Here is a 26,417-nt window from a genome sequence, read left to right as displayed (position 1 = left end):
TTCCCCCGGTAGACCAGAGAAACCTTTTTTAGAGGTAATTGGATTAAATGAATCTTTGTGGGGAAAAAAAGAGTTTTCAACAGAAATAGCACAAGAAGAAGAGAGGAGTTATCAACTTAAAACAAACACAAAATCTGAATTTGAGACTACCAGTCTATAAAATGCATTATGTCCAAAAGATTTAAACAAGAATACATGATAACAAAACAGGCCAAAAAAAAAAAAAAAAAAAAAAAAGAAAGAAAGAAAGAAAAGAAAAGAAAAGAAAAGAAAATGAACTGTAGTAGGTAGAGAACAATCAGAAAACTCTATCCTCCATTGACTTCTTACATACCAGGGATGTAAATAAAGAGTCGCAGCCTGAACAATCTCAAATATTCTGGGTAGTTTTTTCTTTTTTTTTGCCATCTTGATAACCTTTGGCTATTTAGTAAATCATCTCTGGCCACATTTTAATAGCATCCCCATCTTTGTTATCTGTCACCCTATTGATGTTCTTCACAGATAGGTTTCTTCAAATCATCACCCAGGATGCTATTCTAATTATGGGAGAGCAGTTGAACAATGACTTGGTCTGGGAACTAAGCACACTTTAAGAAGAGCCCATTTCATGGTGAGGGACAGATTGATGCTCTGACTGTCCATTTATTAATTGAAATCTGAATAGGGATTCTTGAGATTACTCAAAGGATGTCTCAGTTCCTCTCTCTCTTGAAGGTAAGTTGTCTGCTGTCCTTTACAAAGCATCGTGGATTTCGTGATCCATAGTAGACTGAGTGTGAGAAGAACTGGGTGTTTCTGAAGCATAAACTGGAGGAAAACTACAGTATTTGCAGAACCTTAAAGGCCCCCTGCAGGTTTTGAAGAGTTGCTTGATGTATTTTCGGAACTTTTCCCCTAGGAAGAAGTAAATGACTGGATTGAGGCAGCAATGAACAAAAGCCAGAGCTTCAGTAGCCTGGAGTGCATAGTCGAGCTCCATGCTGAAGGTGCAGTCTTGGAAAATTTCCAATTCTACCAGAGTCTCCAAGAAGAGCACAATATTGTATGGGATCCAGAACACCAGGAACACAACCATGACTGCAAAGATCATTTTTACTGCCTTATTCTTTTTGTCATTTTTGCAGCGGTGCAGGGTCTTGATGATCTTGGTGTAACAGAAGAGCATGATTCCAAGAGGAATCAAAAGCCCCAAGATGTTGATTTCTAGAGAGCTCAGAACCTTCCATGTGGTTGAATTCCCAGGGTACTTCTCTTTGCAGTAGGTATTGTTATTCTCTGTATAAGATGTGCTGAATAGCAAGACTGGAAGTGAGGCAAATATGGCTACCGACCATATAACTAGACTTGTAATAACTCCATAAGTCAGAGTCCTGGCTCTCAAGGCAAAAATAGCATGCACTATTGCCAGGTACCTGTCTACACTCATGAGCATGATGAAGAATATACCACTATAAAACCCAACTAGATATATGTAGGAAATGATTTTGCAAAAGGCTGTTCCAAAAACCCACTGATCAGCAACATAGTAGACCCAGAAAGGGAGGGAAAAAACAAAAAGCAGGTCAGAGATGGCGAGGTTGAACAGGTACACGTCAGTCATGGATTTAAGCCGCTTGTATTTGAGGAGGACCAGAACCACCATGAGGTTGCCCAGCAGACCAAATAGGAACACCAGAGAATATAATGGTGGCAGGAAGAGTTTTCCAAAGTCCCTCACTCCCCCTTTGCTGCAAGGACTGGGGAGGTCATAGTAGTAGTAGCTGCTATAGTCCAAAGTGGTTTCCATTATCTCCGAGGTAGACCCAACTAGAAGAAGAAGAGAATAAAGAGAAGAATGTATTTTTATCAATGACATCAACCAAGGCTACTCTGAATTAAAAAAAAATGCTTCATGAGAGGCAGCATGGTGTAGTGAATAGAAGGTCAACCTGAAGGTTAAAAAAGACCTGGGATTGAAATCTGTCTCTCATACTCTGTGTGACCACGGGCAAGTCACATAATCTCTCCATGTCCTACCTGACTCCTTGTGACTATCTACTTCAAGACAATGAGAGTATGTATCAGTGAAAGGAGATAACACATCAGCAGTTGCCCACAATGAACCATTCCCCTAACACTCTTTCATCTTCATCCTCATGAACATTATTATTAGACATTTTACAAACTGGAAATTTGAATCTCCCTCATGGTTTAAGCCAGTATATGTCAACATAAACTAAATTGCAGGTTGGCAAAATGTCTATATTTCCTATGGATTATTACTTCTCCCAATAGCAATTCAGATTTTGGTAGCTTAGAGTTTTGGGAACTGGGAAAAGGAGGGGAAATGAGAGGGGGGGGTGGATACTAGGATCCAGGGAAAAAGAGAAGCTGCCTTAAAAAAAATTAGTCAAGTCTTAAAACAACAAGGACTTTTGGTAGAGAAAGTTTTGAAGATAAGTTGAAAATTGTCACTTTGATTAGTACTTTAAGGATATAATTTTATGGTGGTAGGGGATATTCTTTCAACCAGTGCAGACTTCAACCTCTCAATGACTTGGTCTTTAAGACTGTTTTGAAGCACAGATCTAAGCATGTCACTTTCCCTAGTTAATAAATTCTAGTGTCTCCCTATTATCTCGAGAATCAAATATAAAATTCTCTGCCTTTAAAAGCCCTTCCTACCTTTCCAGCCTTCTGATTCTTTACTCCCTTCCATTTATTCTAGGAACCAGTAACTCTGGCCACCTTGCTCACATCCCTCATATCTTATCTCTTATCTCCCCACTGTGTCCCTTTCCAGCCCACCTGGAATGTTTTCCTTCTCCATCTCCACCTTTTTACTTCCTTGGGATTTCTTTAGGTCATAGTTAATATCTTACTTTTGCAAGATGTCTTCCCTGGTTTTCCCCTTGACCTGCTAGTACATTCTCCCAGAGACTCTTTTCAATTTATTTTATATATATATATATCTTGTTTGTAATTGGTTATTTGCATGCTGGCTCTTCATTAGACTGTAAGCTCCTTGCCTTTTTTTTTTTTTTTTTTTAAATTTCTAGTACTTAGCATAGTGCCTGGCATTGAATAAGCCTTGAGTAAAAGTTTATAGATTTGACTTTTCAATCATGATTGTAAGTAATGCCAAAATTCATCCCTCTGCCACCATCCTGAAAATGAGTTTCAGAAATTTGCCACAGAAAGCCAGTTGAGAAAGCATGGTTTTAGGGCATTTTGTGCCTCAAAATTGATCTAGCAAAGGCTATTCAAGTTCTATGCCATTCCTGTTGGTAAGAAGGGCTGAAAATAATTCAAAATCCTCCAGCTAAAGGTGTTCTTGACAGACAAATGAAGTCATGTTGAATTATGCAAATTCACAACTCATTTGGATATTCTCAGTTCTTAGATATACTTCCCCCTTACAAATCTGTCTCCTTCCTCCCATCTCTTGTAGGTGATTTATATATGGAAAGTTGCATTGCAGTGGCCCCCCAGGAGAACCTCCATAGCATCATGAGGATCTTTAGTGGAGAGAATTAGATGATTTTTTTTCCCTAAAGTGTAGTTCTGATGATATCACCTCACTTGCTCAATGATCACCAATGGCTCCCTGGTATCTCCAGCATTAAATATCAATTTTTGTTTGGCATTTAAAGTTTTTCATAACCTGGGTCCTTCTTACCTTTCTAGTTTTCTCCAACTTTACTCTCCTCTTTGAATTTTATGGGTGCAGTGGATGGGTGCAGATGGAGCAGCGGATAGAATGTCAGGTTGGCACTCTTTGTGAGTTCGACTCTGGTCTTAGACACTTACTACTTGTGTGACCCTGGACAAGCTACATAACTCCGCCTGTTTTCTAATCTGTAAAATGAGCTGGAGAAGGAAATGGCAAACTACTCCAATCTCTGCCCAGACCAAATGAGGTCATGAAGAGTCAGAGCCAACCGAAAAACAACTCAACAATGAAGAATGGATTCTACAATACAGATACCCGAGCTTACCTGCAATTTTTCCAGCACGAGACTCCATCTCTCCTCTCCTTACTGTTACCTTAGTTGTCCTTCACACCCAAAGTATTCAACCTCCGATTTCTGCCTTTTAGTTTAATTGATTTTCTTTGACTCTCAACTCAAATCCCACTTACTCTACTTCCCTTTTCCCTTGCCTTTTGCCTCCTAGTGACTTCTCCTGTTGGAGAGCCCCATCTCTTTATCTACAACTTAAAACTGCACTAAAAATTGGGATACTCAGAATGATCTTGTTTCCATGTAGTTAGTTGTTATGTTGTGTAGAACTGAAGGAAAAGACTTTTTGCCTTTCTTTGTATCCTTAGCACTTAGCACAATGCCTAGAGCACAATAAGCATAAATAAATACTAGATGACTTGGTTCAGTTTGAAATAATCCATTGGGAAGGAGGACAATAGGGTTATAGCTTTAGGATGAGAAGGGGCTTTGGAGGTTCTCTTTCATTTTATAGACGGAGAAACTGAGGCCCCCAAATTTTAAGAACTTGTCTAGATTTACCCAGATAGTAAGTGGCAGATCCAAGATCTGAACCCAGATGTTTTTACTTTAAATCTCACACATTTAAACTTGATTTTAACTATTCCAAATAGTGCCTTTGGAAGCAAGCGAGCTAAACTCAGAGAGATTGTCAGTGTTAAGGAGATTAGACAGCACAAGAGTGGGAATCTAGCCAAAGGAATGATTTTAGTATTCATTATTTTGAAAATTTGGGGAGCACTCCCAATGAAGTACATAAACATATACAAGTACACACAGACACACAGACACAGACACAGACACACACACACACAAATACACACACATTACACATTTAGGGAGGCAGAAAGGAAGTCAGCTTTGTAGATACTAAGAGATGGAACAAATCTTGCTGCCATCTAAACCAACCCTGAACTGAATCATGATTTCTTTCTTCAGCCTTTCTGATAAGTGGTTAGCTAGCTTTCACTTGAAGACTTGCAAAGCTAGCAGGGGAGCTCACTAAAATAAGATGGTTTGGCAAGCTAGAATTCTCACCACCCTGGATGCTTCTTAGCCATGTTTAACACCAGTCATCAAGTTAGCAAAGGTGAAAAGAGAAATCAATGGATTGAGGCTTTTTGCTAGACTGGTTAGTCTGCAAGGGGGTCTTCATCTGCTGGGGGAGGGGGAGGGTTTGAAAGAGGAGGGGAAGCAGAGAGAGCAGAAAATGGATACTCCTTTCTTAACTTCATGATCAAAAGGTGTACCTGTCTTCCTGGAAGAAAATATAAGTGGAGTTTTTGTAAACTGAGTTATCTGGATTTTGGGAATGCTTTTTTCCTTCCCAGGGAAAATTTCCTTCCCAGGAACTCCTTTGGAGTCTACATTCCCACTACTATTCCTAAGGATATTGAAGGAAACTCCTTCCTCCCCACTATTGCCCTGCATTTCTAGACCTCCCTATCTCTTTCTATATGGAGCAAGAAAGCTTCCCAAAGTTCCATGCTCTCAATTAGCTTAGAGGCAAGCATATGACATGTTATTGTTATTGAGTCATTTTTCATTCATGTCTTAATTTTTATGTGACCCCATTTAGGATTTTCTTGGCAAAGATACTGGAATGATTTGCCATTTCCTTCTCCAGTTCATTTTATAGATGAGGCAAACGAGGTTAAATGACTTGCTCAGAGTCAGCCAGCTAATAAGTATCTGAAGCCAGATTTGAACTCATGAAGATGAATCTTCCTAATTCCAAATCCAGTGCTCTATTTACTGTCACCCAATGTCCAGTGTGTGACATAGTAGATAGAATGTTAGACATGAAATTAGGAAGCTTTGAGTTGATGTCTTCCCTCAGACATTAGTTGAGTGACTCTGGAAAGTCAGTTAACCTTTCTCTGCCTCAGTGTAAAATGGGGTAAAAATAACCTTTACCTCATAGGATTGTTATAAAGATGAAATAAAACATTATGCAATAAGTTATTTACAAATTTAAAGTCCAATAAAATATTCATTGTGATCATAATTATTATTAGCCAAATTCCCTTGCTGTACCTCCCTGCATTTCCATAATTTCCAACTCAAGAGTTTCTACTGACATCAAAATACACCATACTGTCTTTAAAATGCAATTTGATGCAGGTTCAACCTGAAGAAAATTAATCTTTGTATTTAATCTTTCAAATTATGTCCAATTCTTTCTGCTGGTTTGTTTAATCTTGTGTTTGTTCATTGGTTTGTTTGAGCATTTGTTCCCAAAAGGACACACACACACACACACACACACACACACACACACACACACACATATATGACAGATGCAAAGCACGCCAAGATTTGCAAAATGCTCAGTTGGTACAGATGTTCCCAACTTCAACAGGACCTCCTATAGCACCTAGACACAACCTTCTCAGTGTGTTTGCATAAGGGCATACATGATATTATATGTACTTTCAGGCTATTTAAGTTGTTTAGCCAATGACTGGACTCTTGGTGTCTTCCAGCAGGTAGTGCTCGCCCCATAATACTTCATTTGCCCCAAAGAGAATTTAGATGAAGTCATAGATTTATATCTGGAAGGGACTTTCAAACTCATTCATCTAACCATCCTCATCTTGGAGATAAAGAAACTGTGGGCCAAAGTTGAATGATTTACCTAGTCACACGTTGCAAGTGATAGCTGGGATTCAAACACAGGTCATGGAAGGGACCCCAGAGGTCATCAAGTCCTATCCTTCACTTCTAGCTTAGAGATGTGGGAAATGAGGCACAGAAAAATTCGTTGGCTTGGCCAGAGCCACATAGTTAATACATGTCTGAGGCTAGAGTCAAATCCAGGTCTTCCTGATAATGAGTTCAGTGCTCTAGCCACCATATCATGCTGCCTTCCAGTTCAGATCCAGCCCTTTCTCCCCAGCCCCCTGCTGCCTCAAAGAGGCTGTAAATGAATAATAGTTGTGACCAGTCAGAAGATGATCCAACCATTGTAAATCATGCTGCTTTGGTAGCCACATATTTCAAATAAAATCAAAGAACAAAAGCTCAGTAGGTCAACAAGGCAGCAGCAAAGAAACTTTGGGAATAGGAAATTTGGAGGTTGACTGTCAGTATAGAGGCTGAACAAATTGACATTGTCAATGGGAAAGATCACAGTTTATTCAGTAAATGCATGCATGAGTGCTGTGGGTGGACAAGTAGCTAGCACATGTGTGCAAATGTGTGCTTGCATTTATACAGAATGGATATTGGGGCCTTGGTGAGCATGTGTGCAAGTAGATAAGTACTAAGAATATGTATGTCTCCTGTGGAGAATCCAGAATAGACTTATAGAGTCTGGGTTATGCCTGGGTGTGTCTATGGTGACCCATAGAAGGTCCCCCGTGTATATAATACATCCATAAAGCTTGCACCGTTCTGTCTGAATGGGTCCATGAAAGATGGATGTGTATGTGCACCCAAACATTAAAAAGAAAGGAAAAACACTAATTTGGCACCTACCTTGTCCTTTTGACTGTGGCTCCAAGGACCAGGCTTGCTTCAGGTTTCCCAGTCTGTGCTAAAGTTGCTCAGAAAGTTGGGTGCTAAATATGACTGGATGTCTTTGAAGAAGGCATGGCGTGCTTCCTGTGATGAGCCAGTCACCTTAGTCAAAAGTCTTTTATCAGGAGAGAGATCTAGCCTTAGACAAAATTGGCTTTTTCTTTCTTCGTCAGTGAGCAAACCTACCTCAAGCAAGTGGGAGGAAGCTCCTTAGAGTCCATTTCATCAAACTGGGGTCCATGCTGTACAAGGATGCTGTAGCGCACAAGGATGTTCTTTGACTCCATATGTTTTTCCCCTATTCTATTTTTAAAATTAAATTTCATTTTAATTTTATTCTATCTCCCTGTATTCCCTTGTAATATATGATAATCAAGAAAAATAAATTCCCACATTGATTTTATCCAGAAATATGTGACTCATTTTGCATATTTATAGATAATGAATATGAGGCTAAGAGGTTAATTGAGTTGCCAGGGTCACAAGATTTCAAACAAGATCTCTCCTGACTTCAAAGACTTCTAGCCACTGCCAATTAGCTGCCTCTTGAAGGACGGGTGCAGAGACTGAGATCCCCCATCTGGCTGGAATGGCTTTGGTCAGTTTGCATGGGGGAAGCATGGATGCCCAAAGGATACTCTCATGTTCCTTCCAAGGCAGTGAATCAGGGGCAGGTTTCATCATTAGTCCTTTGAAACCATGGTTGATTGATTAGAGTACTTAAAATGTATCACAGCTGTTTGTCTTTACAATGCTGTTATTTATAAATAGATGTTTGGTTCTGCTCCTGACACTTAGCATCAGTTCAGACAAATCATCCCAGATTTCTCTGAAACAGTTCATCATTTCTGATACTATCCCATAGCTTAGTATTCTATTATATTCATATAGGGAAATTATTTAGCCACCATCCAATTGATGGACACTGCTTTAGTTCATGAGAGTGAATCTTATCAATTTTTCTCCCCTTAGGCCAATGGGATTAAGTGACTTGCCCAGGGTCACACAGCTAGGAAATGTTAAGTGTTTGAGGTCAGATTTGAACTCAGGTCCTCCTGACTTCAGAGCTGGTGCTCTATCCACTGCGCCACCTAGCTGCCCTGAATCTCATCAAATTTAAGTCCATTTTGGACAGACAGGCTCCAGAGAGGACTGTCATCCTTTACATTGCTTATCTGTTGAATTCTAGAGAATGGCAGATTAAATTTCCAGAATATGGAGTAGGAGGCTCCTCATACACATAAAGCTTATTGCCATATGTCCAGAGAAAGGCAATATGAAAGGCAACCACATTTTATTATTTAGGAAAGATCATTTATTGTCTTAATAAAGTCAAGAATATGAAATCCTTCTGGTACTGGGACATCAAACATTTAAAGAAGGCTGCCCCCTGGTGGGCCCTTGTCTAAATACAACATCCTAATGGTCAGTTCTCTTGAAATCCCATGTTCTTAGGGTTTTAGAGCTAGAAGGATTTTGGAAGTTAGTCCTGGAAGGAATAGGAGAGTGTCCTTTGGGCATCCGTGCTGCAGACCAAAGCCATTCCAGCCAGACGGGGGGCATTAGTCTCTGCACCCGCCCTTCAAGAGGCAGCTAATTGGCAGTGGCTAGAACCCTGACTTTGAAGTCGGGAGAGACCTTGTTTGAAATCTTGCCTCAGACATCTATGAGTTAGGTGACCCCTGGCAACTCAAGTAACCGCTTAGCCTTATATTCGTTATCTATAAAATGGGATAATACCGATCTCACAGGGATTTCTTGAAGACTAACTTAGATAACTTATGTTCATCCAGGTCCTCCAACAGACATGTATTAAGTGGCAAATATGTGCCAGGCACTGTGCTACATGCTGGGGATACAAAAAGAAGCAAAAGCTCAAGGAGCTTATAATCTAATGGAGGAGGAAACATGTAAACAGATAGATAGATAGATAGATAGATAGATAGCAAACTACATACAGGACAAATAGGAAATAATACTAGAGAATTAATTAATGGAATTAAGAGGGTTTGGGAAAGGCTTCCTGTAGGAGGTGGGGGTTTTGCTGAAACTTGCAGGGAGCCAGAGAGCTCAGTAGAATGGAATATAGGAAAGAAAGTATTCTAAGTCTAGGAAACAGCCCGAGACAGTGCCAGGAGCTGAGAGATGGAGGGTCTTGTCTGGGTATTATCCAGGAAATTGGTGAAACTGGATTGAAGAGTATGTTTTGAGGAGTAAGGTGTAAGAAGACTAGAAATATAGAAGGGGCTAGGTTATATGTAAAGTGCTCTGCAAATATTAAAATGCTATACAAATGCTTTTGTAAGTATGAATAAAATAATTTTACCTATACAATGCATATATGTATATACAAGATATATATGTATATATGCAAATATACATTTATATACACACTGATATGTATACATACACACATGTGTGGACACAGACATATATCCCCTTTGTCTAATCGCTAGGGGAGAGAGGAGGTAAAGGGAAAAAAAAAGATACATTTACATACTAATTTGATTACATATTTCAAGGAATAACAAGTTGTATATAATGGATCTACAGTTTCATGTGCAATCCTTTTTTGTCATAATATGTCATTGAACTGCTTGCTTTATTACATGAATTTTTTAAAAAGAAGAAATGTTATTGTTTTTAATATTTCTGCTACTTATTGTCTGCCTTTTTAGTCTTCTTGTAATTTCCCTTCTCAAATTCTACTATTCAGTTTCTTTTTGTTTTTTTTCCTCCTTCATTCTCAAAGATGATCATCAAGATAGCATCAAGGAAGTGATGCTGTGACATGCAAATTAATTGGAGTGAAGCGAAGGAAAACTGCACAAAGTCACCTGCTTTAATCTCTCCTCTGGAACTATCTGGCTTCATTGGTCAGATATAGATAGAACAACTGGAGATTTCCCCAGATGCACGGAGAAACTTTAGCCTTTTTAAGCTAAGGACTTAAAGAGGTCTCAGTTTGACTGAGGCAACACCTATTCAGTGGTTAAGGCTAAGTCCCTTCTGTGTCTAAACCTTTGCTCTGACTTGAACCCTCATGCCTGGAATGCTCTCCCTCCTCATCTCTGTCTCTTCCTTTCCTTAAATTCCTTAATTTTAAGGCTTCACTTCTGTCCTCCTCCTTGTCCTCCCAGCTGCTAGTGCCTTCTCTGAGATTTCCTTCCATTTCCTCAGTATATATTTTGTGTGTCCCTCATTATTACCATGCTGTCTTCTGCATTAGAATGTGAACCCAAGCACATTGTCCAATGCTTGACACATTGTGCAGTGCTTGGCACATTGTAAACAATTAACAAATACTTGTTGATTGACTACCTACATGACTCTGGGCAAATCACATCATCTCTATTGGAACTTGATTTCCATACTTTTAAAATTAGCTTCCCCTTTCAAGTTCTAAGGCTGATTCTCTGATATCTAAGGTTCTTCCCAGATCTAATATTCTATTATTTTGTGATTTTTCACAAAATAATTTTTAATTAAAATAAAATAAATTAAATATTTTATAAAATAAATGAAAATTTATTTTTAATTATCTGCATCAAACAAGCAGTGCTATTTGCTGAACATGCATTATGAATGTGGCAATATGCCAACTACTTTGAGAGATTCAGAAATGAGATCCATGTTCTCAAAGTGCTGCTAGTGTAATTGTGGGGCGAATGTAGAAGAATGATCACTCTTGGGGGGATTGGAATAAGGAACTGCTCAGTGAGGAATCTTCCTTTGTCAATGTGGATGTTGAGCATCTTACAGTCTTTGAGCGATGATTGAGGCACTCAGAGGTTGAGGGATTTGCCAAGAATCACACAGCTGGCATAAGTCAAATATAGGACTTGGATCTGGGTTGTCCTGATATTAAGTCTGCTTCTTATTATTAATAATTTGCTAAATTTTACAAAGTATTTTTTACAAATACTCATTTGATTCTCATACCAATTCTATAAGGTAAGTGCTATTACTGTGCCATTTTTGCAGATGAGGAAACCGATCCTGAGAGAGGTTAAATGAAGTGCTTAGGGCCATATTGTTAATCTAGTATCTGAAGCTAGATTTGAATTCATATCTTCCTGATTCTATCCACTAAGGCAAGCTAACTCTTTTTTACAAAAAAGAAAATATTTATTTGTTTAAAACAAATAAAAAAATTATGTGCTTAGCAGAACATAAGAGAATATTCAAAATGTGTAACAATAGATTTCCATTTCAAGAAAGTATAAATTATAATGGAGCACATTATATTCAAAGCTGTCCATCTTGCTTTCTTGTAGGTTTTCTTTTGTTTTCTGCTAGGCACTTTTTTATCTTATTCCCCCTCCCATTTTCCCTCACCCCCCATCCCATACCAGGCAACAATTAAGCATGGATATACAAAAATATATACACAAATTCATACATACATATGTACATAAACCTACATAGATACTAATAATCACACACATTCATACACATATACATTCAAAAGCATCTATGTAAGATTTGTACTATACCTGTTTGTCCTGTTTCTCTGAAGATAGATAATATAATTCTTCTTTGATCCAAGTCTTTCCACATTTTTCTAAGTCTACCAATTCATAATTTCCTGTGCCTGGGAAATATTTCAATCTTACTATCTAGATGTTTTAATAATCTAAAACAATTTTAATGTCTGATTTATAATGTAGTTTCCCTATTTCCTCTTACTGATTCTCAGTATAATACTTATAATACTGTGCCCTACATTAAAAAAAAAAAAACACTCAGATGAGTTTCTGTAAATGTGACAGATGTTTAGAAGAAGAACAGATTATTTTTGACTACAGGTTTCAGGGTAAGCTTTACCAAAGAAGCAAAATTCATAATGGAGAATAAATGTCCATAATATCTTTCTAGTCTGATCTCTGGAAATAAAGGAAGATTTGCAAATCTCCTTCAGAGACTAGCTGAAGGTTCCTCCATAGTAAATGCTTTTTGCTTCTTAGACACACAAGCGGTTCTCATTTGGGAGATTCAAACAAAATCCAGGAGCTGTCCACTCCTGAAATCAGGGATAAGTTAGGATAGATGACCTGCCTTTTTTGACACTTTTTCTTTGAATTCCAGTTTGACCTCAGAACGTGCTTTCTGTTCTCCCTGTACATCTTGTAGCTACCTAGTCTATTCTTCTGGCATCCTGAACACGTCTATTGATTTAATCCTTATTTGTTTATATTTGGGGTTCATAACTCTAATAAACAGTCCCTTCTACTTTATCCATTCACTTCTTTCTTGCAGCTGGCTATACTGATCATACCTTGGACTGCATGATCTCTTGGTTACCCAGCTAGGACTGGGAATGTGAACGGTCCAGTGGTCTGTAGTGTTTTCTTAAAAAAAAAATAGTCTGATTTTTATTTTGTGTTACAAGATGAGTGGATCTTTGTTTCAGCAGTTTGGGGTTAATAGCCATTAATACATTTGTCTTTCCTTTCTACTGATGGGAATACAGTAATTTCTGTACTGTTGTGTTTTATATAGTTATAAAGGGGCTTTTCCCTTGAAAGGTATTTTCCTGAAGTGGGTAAAGCTATGCAAATGTCTCAAAATCATAGATCCCAAGAAATCTTCTTTGAAAATGGGGAGGCAGAACCAATTCTCTTTGAAAGAGGAAATTGGGAATTCAGAATTTGAAAAAAATCACCTAGTATTGGAATCTAATTTTTTTAGGTTAGTGAAAAAATTCAGAATTTTGGACTCTGGAGGGATGCATGTCAGCATGGGAAGCAAGATGGACGTTAGACCTAGAATTTTTACAATGGAAAAAGAATGTTTCATTTACATATGATGAGATAAAGGGGTCCTAGAGCTTATTGTCAATAATTCAGTATTTTTGTAACTTTTTATATGGTGGCCTTTTACAATTTTTAACTTAGTCTTGTAACTGTGAGCAAAGTGGAAGTTCAATTCAGCTTATATCTGCTAAGGGGAGAAGGTCATCGGCATGAACAAGACATGAACTGATGGTGGAGGAAGTGAGAGTGAAGAAGAGGAACTATTCTCCAAGAAGGTTTTTTTTTTTTGAAGGGGAGGGGAAATAATCAGGTTAGCAGTATTAAGGTTATAGAATAGAAATAAAGAAAAATGGGTTAGGAAGGATTTGGGATTTTAGCACCTTTTCCTTTGCTGCTTAGACAGGACAGCTGTCTCCTCACAAAATCTTTCTTCAGTTGACTCATGACAACCATCACAGAGATAGTTTTTTTTAAAAGACATGAATGAATACTTCTCTTTTTTCCCTCTGTACAAAGAGGCACCTAGCTGACCAGACCTACTTTGGCAATTCTATTCTTGCAAAAACATCTGGTAGTCTGGTTTCCTTATTCTTTTGTCTGGTATTTGTTTCTTCCCCTTAAATTTTTCACATATAGTCCACAGAGTAATTTTAAGAATTTTAATTATAGTTTTTATGTTCAAGAAAAATGAAGGTCAGCATATCAACAGGAGGGCCAGGGAAAGGAAGATAAAAATGAGTAAAGACTCCCATCCAGCTCTAATAGTCTATAATTTAATGAAGTCTTTCTCAAAGCATGATGTAGAAAGCATTGACTGGAATGGCGATTAACCTTATACTAATTTGCTCTGTGATCTTGGAAAAACTACTTTAATTTCTCTGGGTTTCAGCCCCTCCTCTGTTTGTAAATTAAAAGGATTAGAAGAGATGAATGTATTGAACCAATAAAAGGCAGTGTATTATACCTACTATATTCTAGGGACTGTATCTCAAGTGGAATACAAACTCAAAATGCAAATCAGGCATGAGTTGAATGTGAAGGGATAATATCTAAAAAAAATTAAAGGGTAAGAGAAATATATTTGGAGAAAGGGAAAGGTAGAATAGGGTAAATTATGTCACATAAAAGAGGCAATTAAAAAAAAACTTTTACAGTGGAGGGGGAGAGAGGAAAGATGAGGGAGAGTGAGTGAACCTTACTGTCATCAGAATTGGCTCAATTAGAGAATAACATACACCCTTATTTGGACACAAATATCTAACTTATCCTACAAGAAAGTAGGAGGGGAAGGGCATATGTGAAGTGGGATAAGAGAAAGCAGGGCAGAGTGGGGGAGGGGAGTAAACAGAAGCAAAAAAAGAGGAAGGGACAGGGTAAAAAGAGAGAGAAAATAGAATAAATGAAAGAAAAGTTACTAATAATTATTTGTGAAAAAAATGGAAGCAAGTTTCTATGATAAAGGTCTCCTTTCTCAAACATACAGACAATGGAGTCAAATTAATAAAAATAAGAACAGTTCCCCAACTGATAAATGATCAAAAACTATGAATAGTTTTTAGATGAAGTAATCAAAGCTATCTATAGCAGTATGAAAAAAAAATACTCGAACTTACCATAATTTGGAAAAATCTAAATTCTGAGGTACTACTTCATGCCTATTAGATTGCCTAATAGGACAGAAAAGGAAAATGACAAATATTGAAGAGCATGTGGGGAAATGAGGCATTAATCCACTCTTGGTGGAATTGTGAACTGATTCAACCATTCTGGAGAACAATTTGGAGCGATGCCCAAAAGGCTATCAAGATGTGCATACCCTTTGATCCAGCAGTGTCTTTACTGGGCCTGTATCCTAAAGAGATCTTTAAGGAGGGAAAGGGAAGCACATGTGCAAAAATATATGTAGCATCCCTTTTTGTAGTGGAAAGAAATTAGAAACTGAGTGGATGCCCATCAGTTGGAGAATGGCTGAATAAGTTATGGGATATGAATGTTTTGGAATATTATTGTTCTATAAGAAATAATCAGAATGATTTCAGAGAGACCTGGAGAGACATGAACTGAGGCTGAGTGAAATGAGCGGAACCAGGAGATCACTGTACATGGCAACAAGATTATATGATGATCAATTCTTTTTTAATAGCTTTTTATTGACAAAGCATATACATGGGTAATTTTTCAACACTGCCCTTTGCAAAAACTTCTGTTCCAATTTTTTCCCTCCTTCCCTTTACCCCCTCCCCTAGATGTCAGGTAGTCCCATACATGTTAAATGTTAAGGTATATCCTAGATACAATATATGTATACATATTTATACAGCTATCATGCTGCATAAGAAAAATTGGATTTAGAAAGAAGGTAAAAATAACCCAGGAAGAAAAACAAAAAATGTAAGCATACAATAACAGAAAGAGTGGAAATGTTATGCTGTGGTCCACAATTATTTCCCAGTGTTCTTTCACTGAGTGTAGCTGGTTCTTTTCATTACTGAACAGTTGGGGGGCAGCTAGGTGGCACAGTGGATAGAGCACCAGCCTTGAATTCAGGAGGACCCGAGTTCAAATCTGGTCTCAGACACTTAACACTTCCTAGCTGTGTGCTGGGCAAGTCACTTAACCCCAGCCTCAGGGAAAAAAAATTTAAAAAAAACATTACTGAATAGTTGGAACTGGTTTGGATTGCCTCATTGCTGAAGAGCGCCATATCCATCAGAAATGATCATTGTATAGTCTTCTTGTTGCTGTGTATAATGATGTAGTTCTGCTCATTTCAGTTTGCATCAGTTCATGTAAGTCTCTCCAGACTTCTCTGAAATCACCCTGCTGGTCATTTCTTACAGAACAATAACATTCCATAACATTCATAATACTATAATTTATTCAGCCATTCCCCAACTGATGGGCCACTCAGTTTCCAGTTTCTTGTGACTACAAAAAGGACTGCCCTAAACATTTTTGCACATATGAATCTCTTTGCCTCCTTTAAGATCTCTTATAGGCCCAGTAGTAACAATGCTGGATCAAAGGGTATGCACAGTTTGATAACTTTTTGGGCATAGTTCCAAATTGCTCTCCAGAATGGTTGGATTCTTTCACAACTCCACCAACAATGTATCAGTATTCCTGTTTTCCCACATCCCCTCCAACATTCTGCATTATCTTTTCCTGTCATCTTAGCCAATCTGACAGATGTATAGTGGTATATGATGATCAATTCTGATGGATGTAGCCCTCTCCAACAATAAAATGATTCAGACCAGTTCCAATGATCTTGTGATGAAGAGAGCTATCTACACCCAGAGAGAGGAGACTGTGGGAACTGAGTGTAGATCACAACATTTTCACTCTTTTTGTTGTTATTTGCTTACATTTTGTTTTCTTTCTCATTTTTTTCATTTTTGATCTAATTTTTCTTGTGCAAAAGACAATTGTATAAATATGTATGCATATATTGGATTTAACATATATAGATATATATATATATATATACATTTTTTTTTACCATATTTAACATACATTGGATTACTTGCCATCTAGGGGAAGGATTGGGGGGAAGGAGAGAAAATTGGAACACAAGATTTTGCAGAGGCTAATGTTGAAAAATTATCCTTACATAAAGATAATTGAAAATAAAAAGCTTTAATTAAAAAATAATGCATATCCTTCAACCTAGCAATATCAGTACTAACTATCTCAAAAGAGATAAAAAACAAAAAGGAAAGGATCTATATGCACAAAAATATTTATAGCAGTTCTTTTATGGGGACAAAGAATTGGAAACTGAGGGAATATCTGTCAATTGGGAAATGACTGAACAAATTGTATTATGTAGTTATGGTGGAATATTTTTGTACTATAAAAAATGATGAGCATGACGCTCTCAGGAAACCCTGGAAAGACTTCAATGACTGGGTGCGAAGTGAAATGTACTGTGTAGAAAGTAACAGTAGTATTGTAATATGAGCAGCTGACTTATCTATTCTCAGCAATACAATGAGCTACAACTCTGAAGGTCACATATTTGAAAATGCTATCCATTCCCAGAGAAAGAATTGATGGTATTTGAATTCAAATTGAAGCATACTTTAAACATTTTCTTTATTTTTCTTGAGGTGGTCTTTTTTTGTCTGTTTTCTTTCACAACATGACTATTATGGAAATGTTTTGCGATCTATAACCAATATCGAATTGCTTGCCTTTTCAGTGAAGGAGGTTGGGGAGGAGGAAGGGTGAGAATCTGAAACTCATTGTTTAAAAATTAATGTTTAAAATTGTTTTAACATATAACTGGGGAAAAATAAAATAGTAAATAAAAACACAATTAAAAGGTGATTTCACATGAAACTACAAATCGATTATGTACAACTTGGTATTCCTTTTAAAATGTAAAATTTCCCCCCTTTTCCCCCTCCTCCTCCCCTGCTTATAAATCACTACCATTAGACACAAATTGATAAATATGCAAAATTAGTCCATACATGTTCCTTTTTATCAGTTCTTTATCTGGATGCAGATAAATGTCTTTCTTCATATGTCTGTTTTAGCTAACTTGGGTACTTGTAACAGTCAAAATTAGTTATTCGCTCAAAGTCATTCTTAAAACAATATTGCTTAAAACAACACTGTATACAATGTTCTTTTAGTTATGCTCATTTAACTCTTCGTTATTTCATTCATCTCTTTCTATGTTTTCCTAAAATCAGTGAGCTCATCATTTCTTATAGCACAATAGTATTCCATCACAATCATATACCACACCTTATCCAATCATTCTTTAATTAATTCCCTTGCAATTTCTAGTTCTTTGCCACTACAAGTTCTAAAAAAGGAATGAATGCCTTTTCTGTTAATTCTTTAAACCCCTTTGTCAATCCTTAAGCATCTTTCGAAACTCAAGGGAGATAGTTGAGATACAGTGAAAAAAACTCTGGACTACCTGATCTACTAATAAGATGTGGTGCTTGGTTTAGTTCATTTCCCCACTGTAGGCCTTAGTTTTCTCATTTATAAAATGGACATTGATCTGGATGATCTCTAAGATTCCTTCCATTTCTAATATAGGATGCAGTATGATGCAGGGGAAAGAGTGCTAAACTTTGAGTAATGAGACATGAGTTCAAATTTTGATTCTACCACTTGCTACTTAGCCTTTCTGGACGTCCATTTTCTCATCCATTAAAAGGGGAGATTGGTTTAGATTGTATCTATGTCCTTTTTAGATCTAGCTACATAATTCTATTGCTCTATGATTTTTTTTGAAGTCTGCTAAGCCATTTGTCAAGGAGGCTGATAGAATCCCCTCCTCCTCTGGAGTTTTATGGTTGACTTGGCTATCCTTCTTGCTACAAGATTGTAGTGATTTTTAAATTTTCTTTTAGTGAAAACCAGCCCAAACTAAGGTAGACCAAAGATCTTACTTTATGAGTACTTAAGGGAAAATATCAAGATACTTAAGTGGACCCACAGATAATTAAGTGGGACAGAATCTTTTCTTGGGATATGTGTGTGCAAAAGAAGGAGAGGGAGAGGGAGAGGAAGAGGGAGAGGGAGAGGGAGAGGGAGAAGGAGAGGGAGAGGGAGAGGGAGAGGGAGAGGGAGAGGGAGAGGGAGAGGGAGAGGGAGGAAGGGAAAGAGACAGAATCAGAGAGAAGACAGAAGATAGAAACACACAGAGACAGAAACACACAGAGCCAGAAGAGGAGTAGAGAGAGGGAGAAAGAGAGAGAGGGAAAGAAAGAAATGAAGAAAATGTATATCAGGGGTTTTCTTCTCAGGGGAGTTTTCTTGGGAGTCATAGTATGATGGTCAGTATATTCACAGAAGGGGTAAAAGGGAAAAGAGGATAAAACATAACCCCACATCCCATTCTAATAGTCTATAATTCAAATCAAGCTTTTCTCAAAGTGTAATGTAGAAAACATTGGCTGGAATAGTGGCCAACAAATCTAGATTCTTGTCCTCATTTTACACTAACTTTCTATGTGATCATGGAAATTTACTCTGGGTCTCAGTTTCTTTTGTCTGTAAAATGAAGGGATTAGAAGAAATGACTACCTTCATGCTTATAAAGAGCATTTCTTTTACACAAGTACCTACCATATGCTAAATTGTACTTGGGTGCAAAGACAAAAAGTAAAATGCTTCTTTTCCTTGAGAAATTTATAATCCACACAAATGATCCTAGTACCAGAGAGCCAAGGAGAAACAAATAATGCTGGGATGTCTTTTCTGTTCTCTGCCTGCTTTTTGTTCCCATGGGCAAGTCTGCTTTAGAGACTGCTAAGATTATCTGTGGTGGGGCCAGGAAATCTAGAAATCCCCATTCTCCCCCACTCCCCACCACAGAGGGGGTCTAATCCTGAAAGACTTCCTCTCTTTAGTTTAAGGTATTAAATTTCTGGTTAAAATAAAAATTCCACTAGGGGGCATCACTTTAAGCTGTTTTCAGTTATTTCCTCTTCACTATCCATACAAAAGCATATGTTGGTTGAGAGAATTTGAAGGTGATAAAGTCCATGGTCAAGAGGAAAGAAAAAGGCTAGAACCAATCACTTGGAAGCAAGATGAAATCCAGTCTCCTTTGGTTTTCTACTTCTAAGCTCCCAACTGAGGCAGCTAGAATAGCACAATGGAAAGAGCACTGGCCCTAAAGTCAGGAGGACTTGAGTTAAAATGGGACCTCAGATGCTTAATACTTCCTAGCTTCCTAGCAAATCACTACCCCAATTTCCTCAGTTAAAAAAAAAGAGTGGGAGTGAGGGTAAATTTCAAGAGTTAATTTAAGTGGACCTACAGATAATTAAATGGGATCCAATTTTTTCTTGGGGAGAGAGAGACAGACAGAGAGATGCAGACACAGACAGACAGAGACAGAGAGGGGGGAAAGAGGGAGGGAGAGAGAAGGAGGGAGTCAAGAAGAGTACAGAAGAGGAGACAAGTGGGAGCTTCACTAAACTTGGGATCGAAATGGAGAAGAGAGGAGTTTGGAGAAATTGAGGAATTGAGAAAGTAGAACTAGAACTGATCTTAGGAGAGAGGAATCAGGAATAAATCATTGACAATCTAGTGCTTCTAATGTGTCCAAGTTAACGCAAGTCAAGAAATCTTTTTAGGATGTCTGCTGTGTGCTTTGCACTGTTGTGCTAGGTGCTGAGGATACAGAGATGTAACAGTTCCCATCTTCAAGGAGGCGATACCATGACTGCCAAGGAAGTAGACAAGTATTACATGTCTATGATAAAAATCAACCTGAAGAAGGAGAGAGAACCAGCAAATAAGGGGGGGCAGGGAAGACTTAACAGGGGTGCAATTGAGCTGAGCCTTAAAGAAAGATATGGATTCTGAAAAATATAGTGAGGAGCTAGTGTATTCCAGGCATGGTGATGTTTTATATGAAGACATTAAATAGTGAGATAAAACGCTGAAATCTGATTGCTTAGAGTAGAGAATAGGTAAAGATAAACACTATGTAAGAAATCGGGAAAAGTGAAGTTGAAACTGGATTGTGAAAGACCTTGAATATTGGGCAAAGGAGTTTGAACTTTGTCTTATGCTTACTTACGAGCCATAGAAGAGATTTTGAGCATGGAAGTAAAATAGGCAAACCCTATGCCTTAGAAGGATTCTTTTGGCATCAGTGTGGGTAGAAATGTGCTAGGGACTCTGCAGACTGGAAGGATAAATGAGGTAACAGATCTTGCTCTCAAGGAGTTGGGGAGACAACTTATTTACTCAGAAAAGATGAAATTTAACATGTATCGGTCTTTAGACAAATTTTGCTCCAGAATGGTGTCAGTGGCTGGAGCTGCAACTGACTTGGAGGAAGTTGGAAAAAGAGACCTTCCTTGTGTGGTTTTACCAAAAAAGCCCAGACTTGCAGGAAGCTGATGCCAGCAAATTGTATGATTTCTTTGTGGAAGTGGGACCCTTGCTGTCATCCACGTGGCAGAGCCTTCCATCCATGCCTTCTTGAATCTTAGGCTGCCCTGATTTCTGACTTTTGTCGTGGTTGTTGTTCAATAATCTGATTCTTTGTGATCTCATTTGGGATTTTCTTGGCAAAGATACAGGTTTGTGATTTTCTTCTCCAGTTTATTTTTATAGATGAGAAAACTAAACTGAGACTTACCCGGGATTAAGTGACTTACCCAGGCTCATACAGCTAGTAAGCCTCTGAGGCTGGATTTGAACTCAGGAAGATGAGCCTCCTGGACCAGGCCTAGTGATCTGTGCACTATTGTACCACCTTGCTACTCTGATCCAGACACCAACTCCTGATTCTGACCCAGAGAAACTTATGTCATTAAATAGCATCTTCTCCATGAAGCTGTTGGGGTTTCCTCAGCTACTACTCAAAATGACATTGGATTATTTTAATGTTTTGCATATTCTCAATATACTTGTATGTATATATGTCATCTTCTTCAATAGAATGTAGATCTTTGAGGACAGGAAGTATTTCATTTTTGTCTTCTTGTCCTCATTGCAGTGCCTCTCACCTCTCAGCACTTTGCATTACCACTACTGACACTGACTTTTGTAGGATAAACCAATGTGTCTTAACTGATTCCAGTGTATACCTTCCTTTCCCCTATTCTGCACCAATGCCCTCCACCCTGCATCCCAAGAGAGGATTTTCTGACTGAGACCTTTCTTTATTTCTTGATCTGGAAGGCATTAATCTCTTTTCATGGGTGCCTCTTAAGTACTGTCCATAACAGGTCCCATTACTGACTCCACTAAAGGGAATGGATGGGAGGAACAGACTTCTACATGATCTAGTGCTTAAAAGAATTTTAATAGACGAGGTTAAATCATTTGGAGCAACTCTGTTCATAGGAGGTGAGTCCTGAATTGAATCTGAAATCAAATCAAATTTTGGAATGGCAGAGACAAAAGGTCAGGGTGAGACATTTTTCTAGCCTAAGACAACTTAGGAGGTCATCAAGGAGAGGTCTGGACTCTGGGGATGGGGCTACCTTGAAATGCATGCAGTGGCTGCAGCAGTAGTAGGCTTTGAAGGTGCCAGCTTTGGGAGCTCTCAGCTCAGAAATGGTAAGGTGGTCAAAGAACTAGTCAAAAAGAGATTATAGGGGACCCATTACTGACACTGGGTCTAGTTAGTACAACTAGCACTACTTGCTCATTCACAGTTCTTAGTTACAGTCCCAAGGTATAGAGAAGTATTAGTGTTTGCAGCTGTAGGGAGAGCAGGGACCCTTCCTGGGTCAAAACCATAACATTGACTAGGAGAGTAGTGATCATACACTTCTCAGAATTAGACAACATTAGAAGCACTGAAAACTTCCAGAACTAACTCTGAAAACAGCAGGATGAAGCACAGCCCAACTTTAATAATAAATCTCAAAGTCAAGAATTAAGCTAGAAAAATAAGCAAACAACAACAAAAAGAAAAGAACTTGACAATGAAGTAATATCACATATTTTTATAGCAAGTTTCTCTGATAAAGGCTTCACTTTCCAACTATATAGCAAATAGAATCAAATTTATAAAAATAAGCCATTCTGTATGTGGCAGCCCTCTTTGTAGGGGCCAGAAACTGGAAACTGAGTGGATGCCCATCAATTGGAGATTGGCTGAATAAATTGTGGTATATGAATGTTATGGAATATTATTGCTCTGTAAGAAATGACCAGCAGGATGATTTCAGAAAGGCCTGGAGAGACTCACATGAACTGATGCTGAGTGAAATGAGCAGAACCAGGAGATCATTCTATACTTCAACAATAATACTATATGATGATCAATTCTAATGAACATGGGCCCTCTCCAACAATGACATGAACCAGATCAGTTCCAATTGATCAGTGATGAATAGAACCAGTTACACCCAGTGAAAGAACTCTGGGAGATGATTATGAACCACTACATAGAATTCCCAATCCCTCTATTTTGTCTGCCTGCATTTTGGATTTCCTTCACAGGCTAATTGTACACTATTTCAAAATCTGATTCTTTTTGTACAGCAAAACAACTATTTGGACATGTATACATATATTGTATTTAATTTATACTTTAACATATTTAACATTTATTGGTCAACCTGCCATCTTGGGGGGGGGAATTAGAACAAAAGTTTTGGCAATTGTCAATGCTATAAAATTACCCATGCATATATCTGGTAAATGAAAACTATATATGAAAACTGCTGGTAAAGTTGTGATCAACCATTCTGAAGAACAATTTGGAACTGTAAAACTGCATACTCTTTGACTCAGCAACATCTCTACTAGGTCTGTATCCCAAAGAGGTCAAAGAAAAAAGAAAAAGAACCTATATGTAAAAAAATATTGATAGTAGCTCTTTCTGTGGTGGCAAAGAATTGGAAATTCTGAGAGGGTGTCCAACAATTGGAGAATTAGCTGAATGAGATGTGATATAGAATTGTGATATAGTATTATTGTGCTGTGGGAAATTCTGAGATGGATGGTTTCAGGGAAAAAACACAAAGCAACAAACACTTATATTAACTGATGCAAAGTGAAGGAAATAGAACTAGAACATCACTATATATAGTAATAGCAAAGTTTCTTCTATGAAAGACTTGGCTCTTCTGATTAATTCAATTCAAGACAATTCCAAAGGATTCATGATGAAAAAAAAAATGTTATCCCCCTCCAGAGATAAAACTGATGAACTCTGAGTGCAAGCAAGCTGAAGTCTAATTTTCTCATTTTCTTCCTTTCTCTCTCTCTCTCTCTCTCTCTCTCTCTCTCTCTCTCTCTCTCTCTCTCTCTCTCTCTCTCTCTCTCTGCCCCATTCTCTCTGTCTGTCTCTATTTCTCTCTCTTTCCCTCCTTCCTTCCTTCCTTCCTTCCATATGGCTAATATGGAAATATATTTTACATACATAATTGATATCATTGCTTTCTTTCTCAGTGGGTGAGGATTAAGTGGGAGGGAAGGACATAATTTAGAAATCAAAATGAAAAAAAAACTAATAATAAACAATAATATAAAAAATGAACAAACAAATAGAGGAGATAATCAGATGGAAGAAACTAGAAATTGGGGGATTCAGAAAAAGATTTCATGTTGAAGATGAAATTTTAGCTGGAACTTGAAAGAAACAAGGGAAAGTGGGAGATGGAGGTAAGGAGTAAGAGAGTTCCAGGCAGAGATAGAGCACAGCCAGTGAAAATGGCCACTGTCAGGAGATGGAGCTTTAAATGAAAGGAATAGCAAGGAGGCAATTATCATTGGACTGCAGAGGATCTGGGAGGGTGTAAGAATTAAGAATACTGAGTAATCAGAGAGAAAGAAGTTTAACCTATGACCTTGATATTGATGAAGATTTTAGGGAAATGGACTTGAGGAACTAAAAAATGTATGCAATAAATGCATAATGGATTGAGTGCTATACTTTAAGGTAGAAAGACACGAGTTCAAATGCAGCCTCTTAGCAGCTGCGTGGTACCAGGCAAGTCACTTAAGCTGGAAAAATGAAGATATTGGATTTGATGCCCAATCAGTCTTAACTTTAAGTCCTAAACTATCTTGTGAAGATAGAAATATATGTGTGTGTATACACACATTATATACACACACATCCAAATGTATATATAATTAACACACATATACATATACATATTTATTTTATAAAATACTTCCAACTTACATATACATACATGTGTATATGTTTGTCTATAACACATTTATCAGTATATATATATATATATCAGTATATGCATTTTATATATACACCCGTGAGCATATACATACACACATATATATGTACACACATTATATACATATATATGCATGTGCAAGTTCATTAATATGATTTGCACATTATAGGATATGACATGCATATATGCACACATGTATGTATATAGATGATACAATCTGTGTTTACATATAAACGTGCCTGTATTGAACATAATATACATATATAATAACATATATATATAATATAGAGTATTGGGAAGGGTGTACCCTTAATATTTCTTTGAAAGATGTACTTCCTGCCAAACACTACAGTTATACCAACTATGAGGGTGCTGCTGCCTTGTGCTGAAAGGTGAGAACAACACCCTGACTTGTGGGACTCCCTGTTACTTCCAGCTTGGTCTCACGTTGGTTATCACTAATGTGTAATCTTGGGAAGCTATATGAGCTTTTAAAATAAAAACGTGATATATATAAGCAAAATAAAGAAACTAAGAAACTGCTCAGGGACTTTGGGGATGGGGTGACAAATAACCAGGTAATGGACATAGATATCAAAGTGAATTTGATGAATTAGGGAAGTTGCGGGTGTTGACATAAGTGGGAAGGAGGTAAATGCCAGATAGTGGTGGTAGAATATTTGTAATGTAAGACTCTGGTACAAAGTAGAGGACTGATGAGAAATAAGTAAGGTGGAGAAGGAGCTGGAGGGTCAACGTGTAACACATTGATTAGTAATTTCCGATCAGAAGTCGATGTTAGGAATATGGTATTTAAGCCTTGGAGATAGAAACGTTTAGTATATGCAGCTTGGCTCACACCTTTCTTACAAGATCCAGTTTAGTTTTGGCTGGGGTCATGGAGAAATGGGAGCTTATTTCAAGAATCATATCAGTGTCACTTGGAAGGCTCAGCTTTGCCCAAGTAGTAATCTAACTGGTCTTTGTGCTTCCATTGTCACCCCCATCCAATCCATCCTTCATATAGCTGTCAAACTAATCTTTCTAAGGTACACTCTCCCTTCTCAAAACTTTCAGTAGCTCCCTATTCCATTCAGGATAAAATACAAATACAGTAGCCTGACATTTGGGCAACTAGATGGCACAGTGGATAGAGTGTGCCAGGCTTGAAGACAGAACACTTAAGTTCAAACCCAACTTTAAACAATGGTGTAGACTTGAGTAAGTCATTTAATCCTTTTACTTCACTTTCCTCATCTGCAAAATGAGCTGGAGAAGGAAGAGACAAACCATTGCAGTATCTCTGCCAAGAAAATCTCAAATGGTCATAAAAAGTTAAACATGATTGAAAGAATTGAACAACATCAGCAATAAAGCCAGACATTTAAGTCCCTCCACAAAATGGATTCAACTTACCTTTTTGGCCCAATCTCACATTAGTCTCCTTTACCACAAATATTTATTGACTGAATGGCTGACTGAGGAGATCCACTCTAACAGCTGTTCTC

General features: G+C 37.8%; 1 protein-coding gene across 2 annotated transcripts; it reads right to left on the bottom strand.

The window, feature by feature from the left end:
* Nucleotides 1-262: 262 nt before the first annotated feature.
* CCR4 (C-C motif chemokine receptor 4) lies at nucleotides 263-26,417 on the bottom strand. Of its 2 annotated transcripts, none has more exons than XM_074268422.1 (2): nucleotides 26,326-26,417; nucleotides 263-1,809 (listed from the first exon to the last, which is right to left on the bottom strand). In XM_074268422.1, exon 2 carries the CDS (start codon nucleotides 1,787-1,789, stop codon nucleotides 737-739), a length of 1,053 nt encoding a protein of 350 aa, XP_074124523.1. In that variant the 5' UTR covers nucleotides 1,790-1,809; nucleotides 26,326-26,417; the 3' UTR covers nucleotides 263-736. The 2 variants fall into 2 exon arrangements, with proteins under 2 accessions (XP_074124523.1, XP_074124522.1); XM_074268421.1 differs by lacking the exon at nucleotides 26,326-26,417 and adding an exon at nucleotides 7,464-7,743.

The sequence above is a fragment of the Sminthopsis crassicaudata genome, chromosome 5 (genome assembly GCF_048593235.1).
Source record: "Sminthopsis crassicaudata isolate SCR6 chromosome 5, ASM4859323v1, whole genome shotgun sequence".
NCBI classification, from domain to species: Eukaryota; Metazoa; Chordata; class Mammalia; order Dasyuromorphia; family Dasyuridae; genus Sminthopsis; species Sminthopsis crassicaudata.
The sequence above is the reverse complement of the archived record's forward strand: the minus strand, read 5'-3'. Positions and strand labels throughout refer to the sequence as shown.

Excerpts from the sequence above, each read along its gene's own strand:
- CCR4 (XM_074268422.1), bottom strand. The coding sequence starts at position 1,789 with ATGGAAACCACTTTGGACTATAGCAGCTACTACTACTATGACCTCCCC.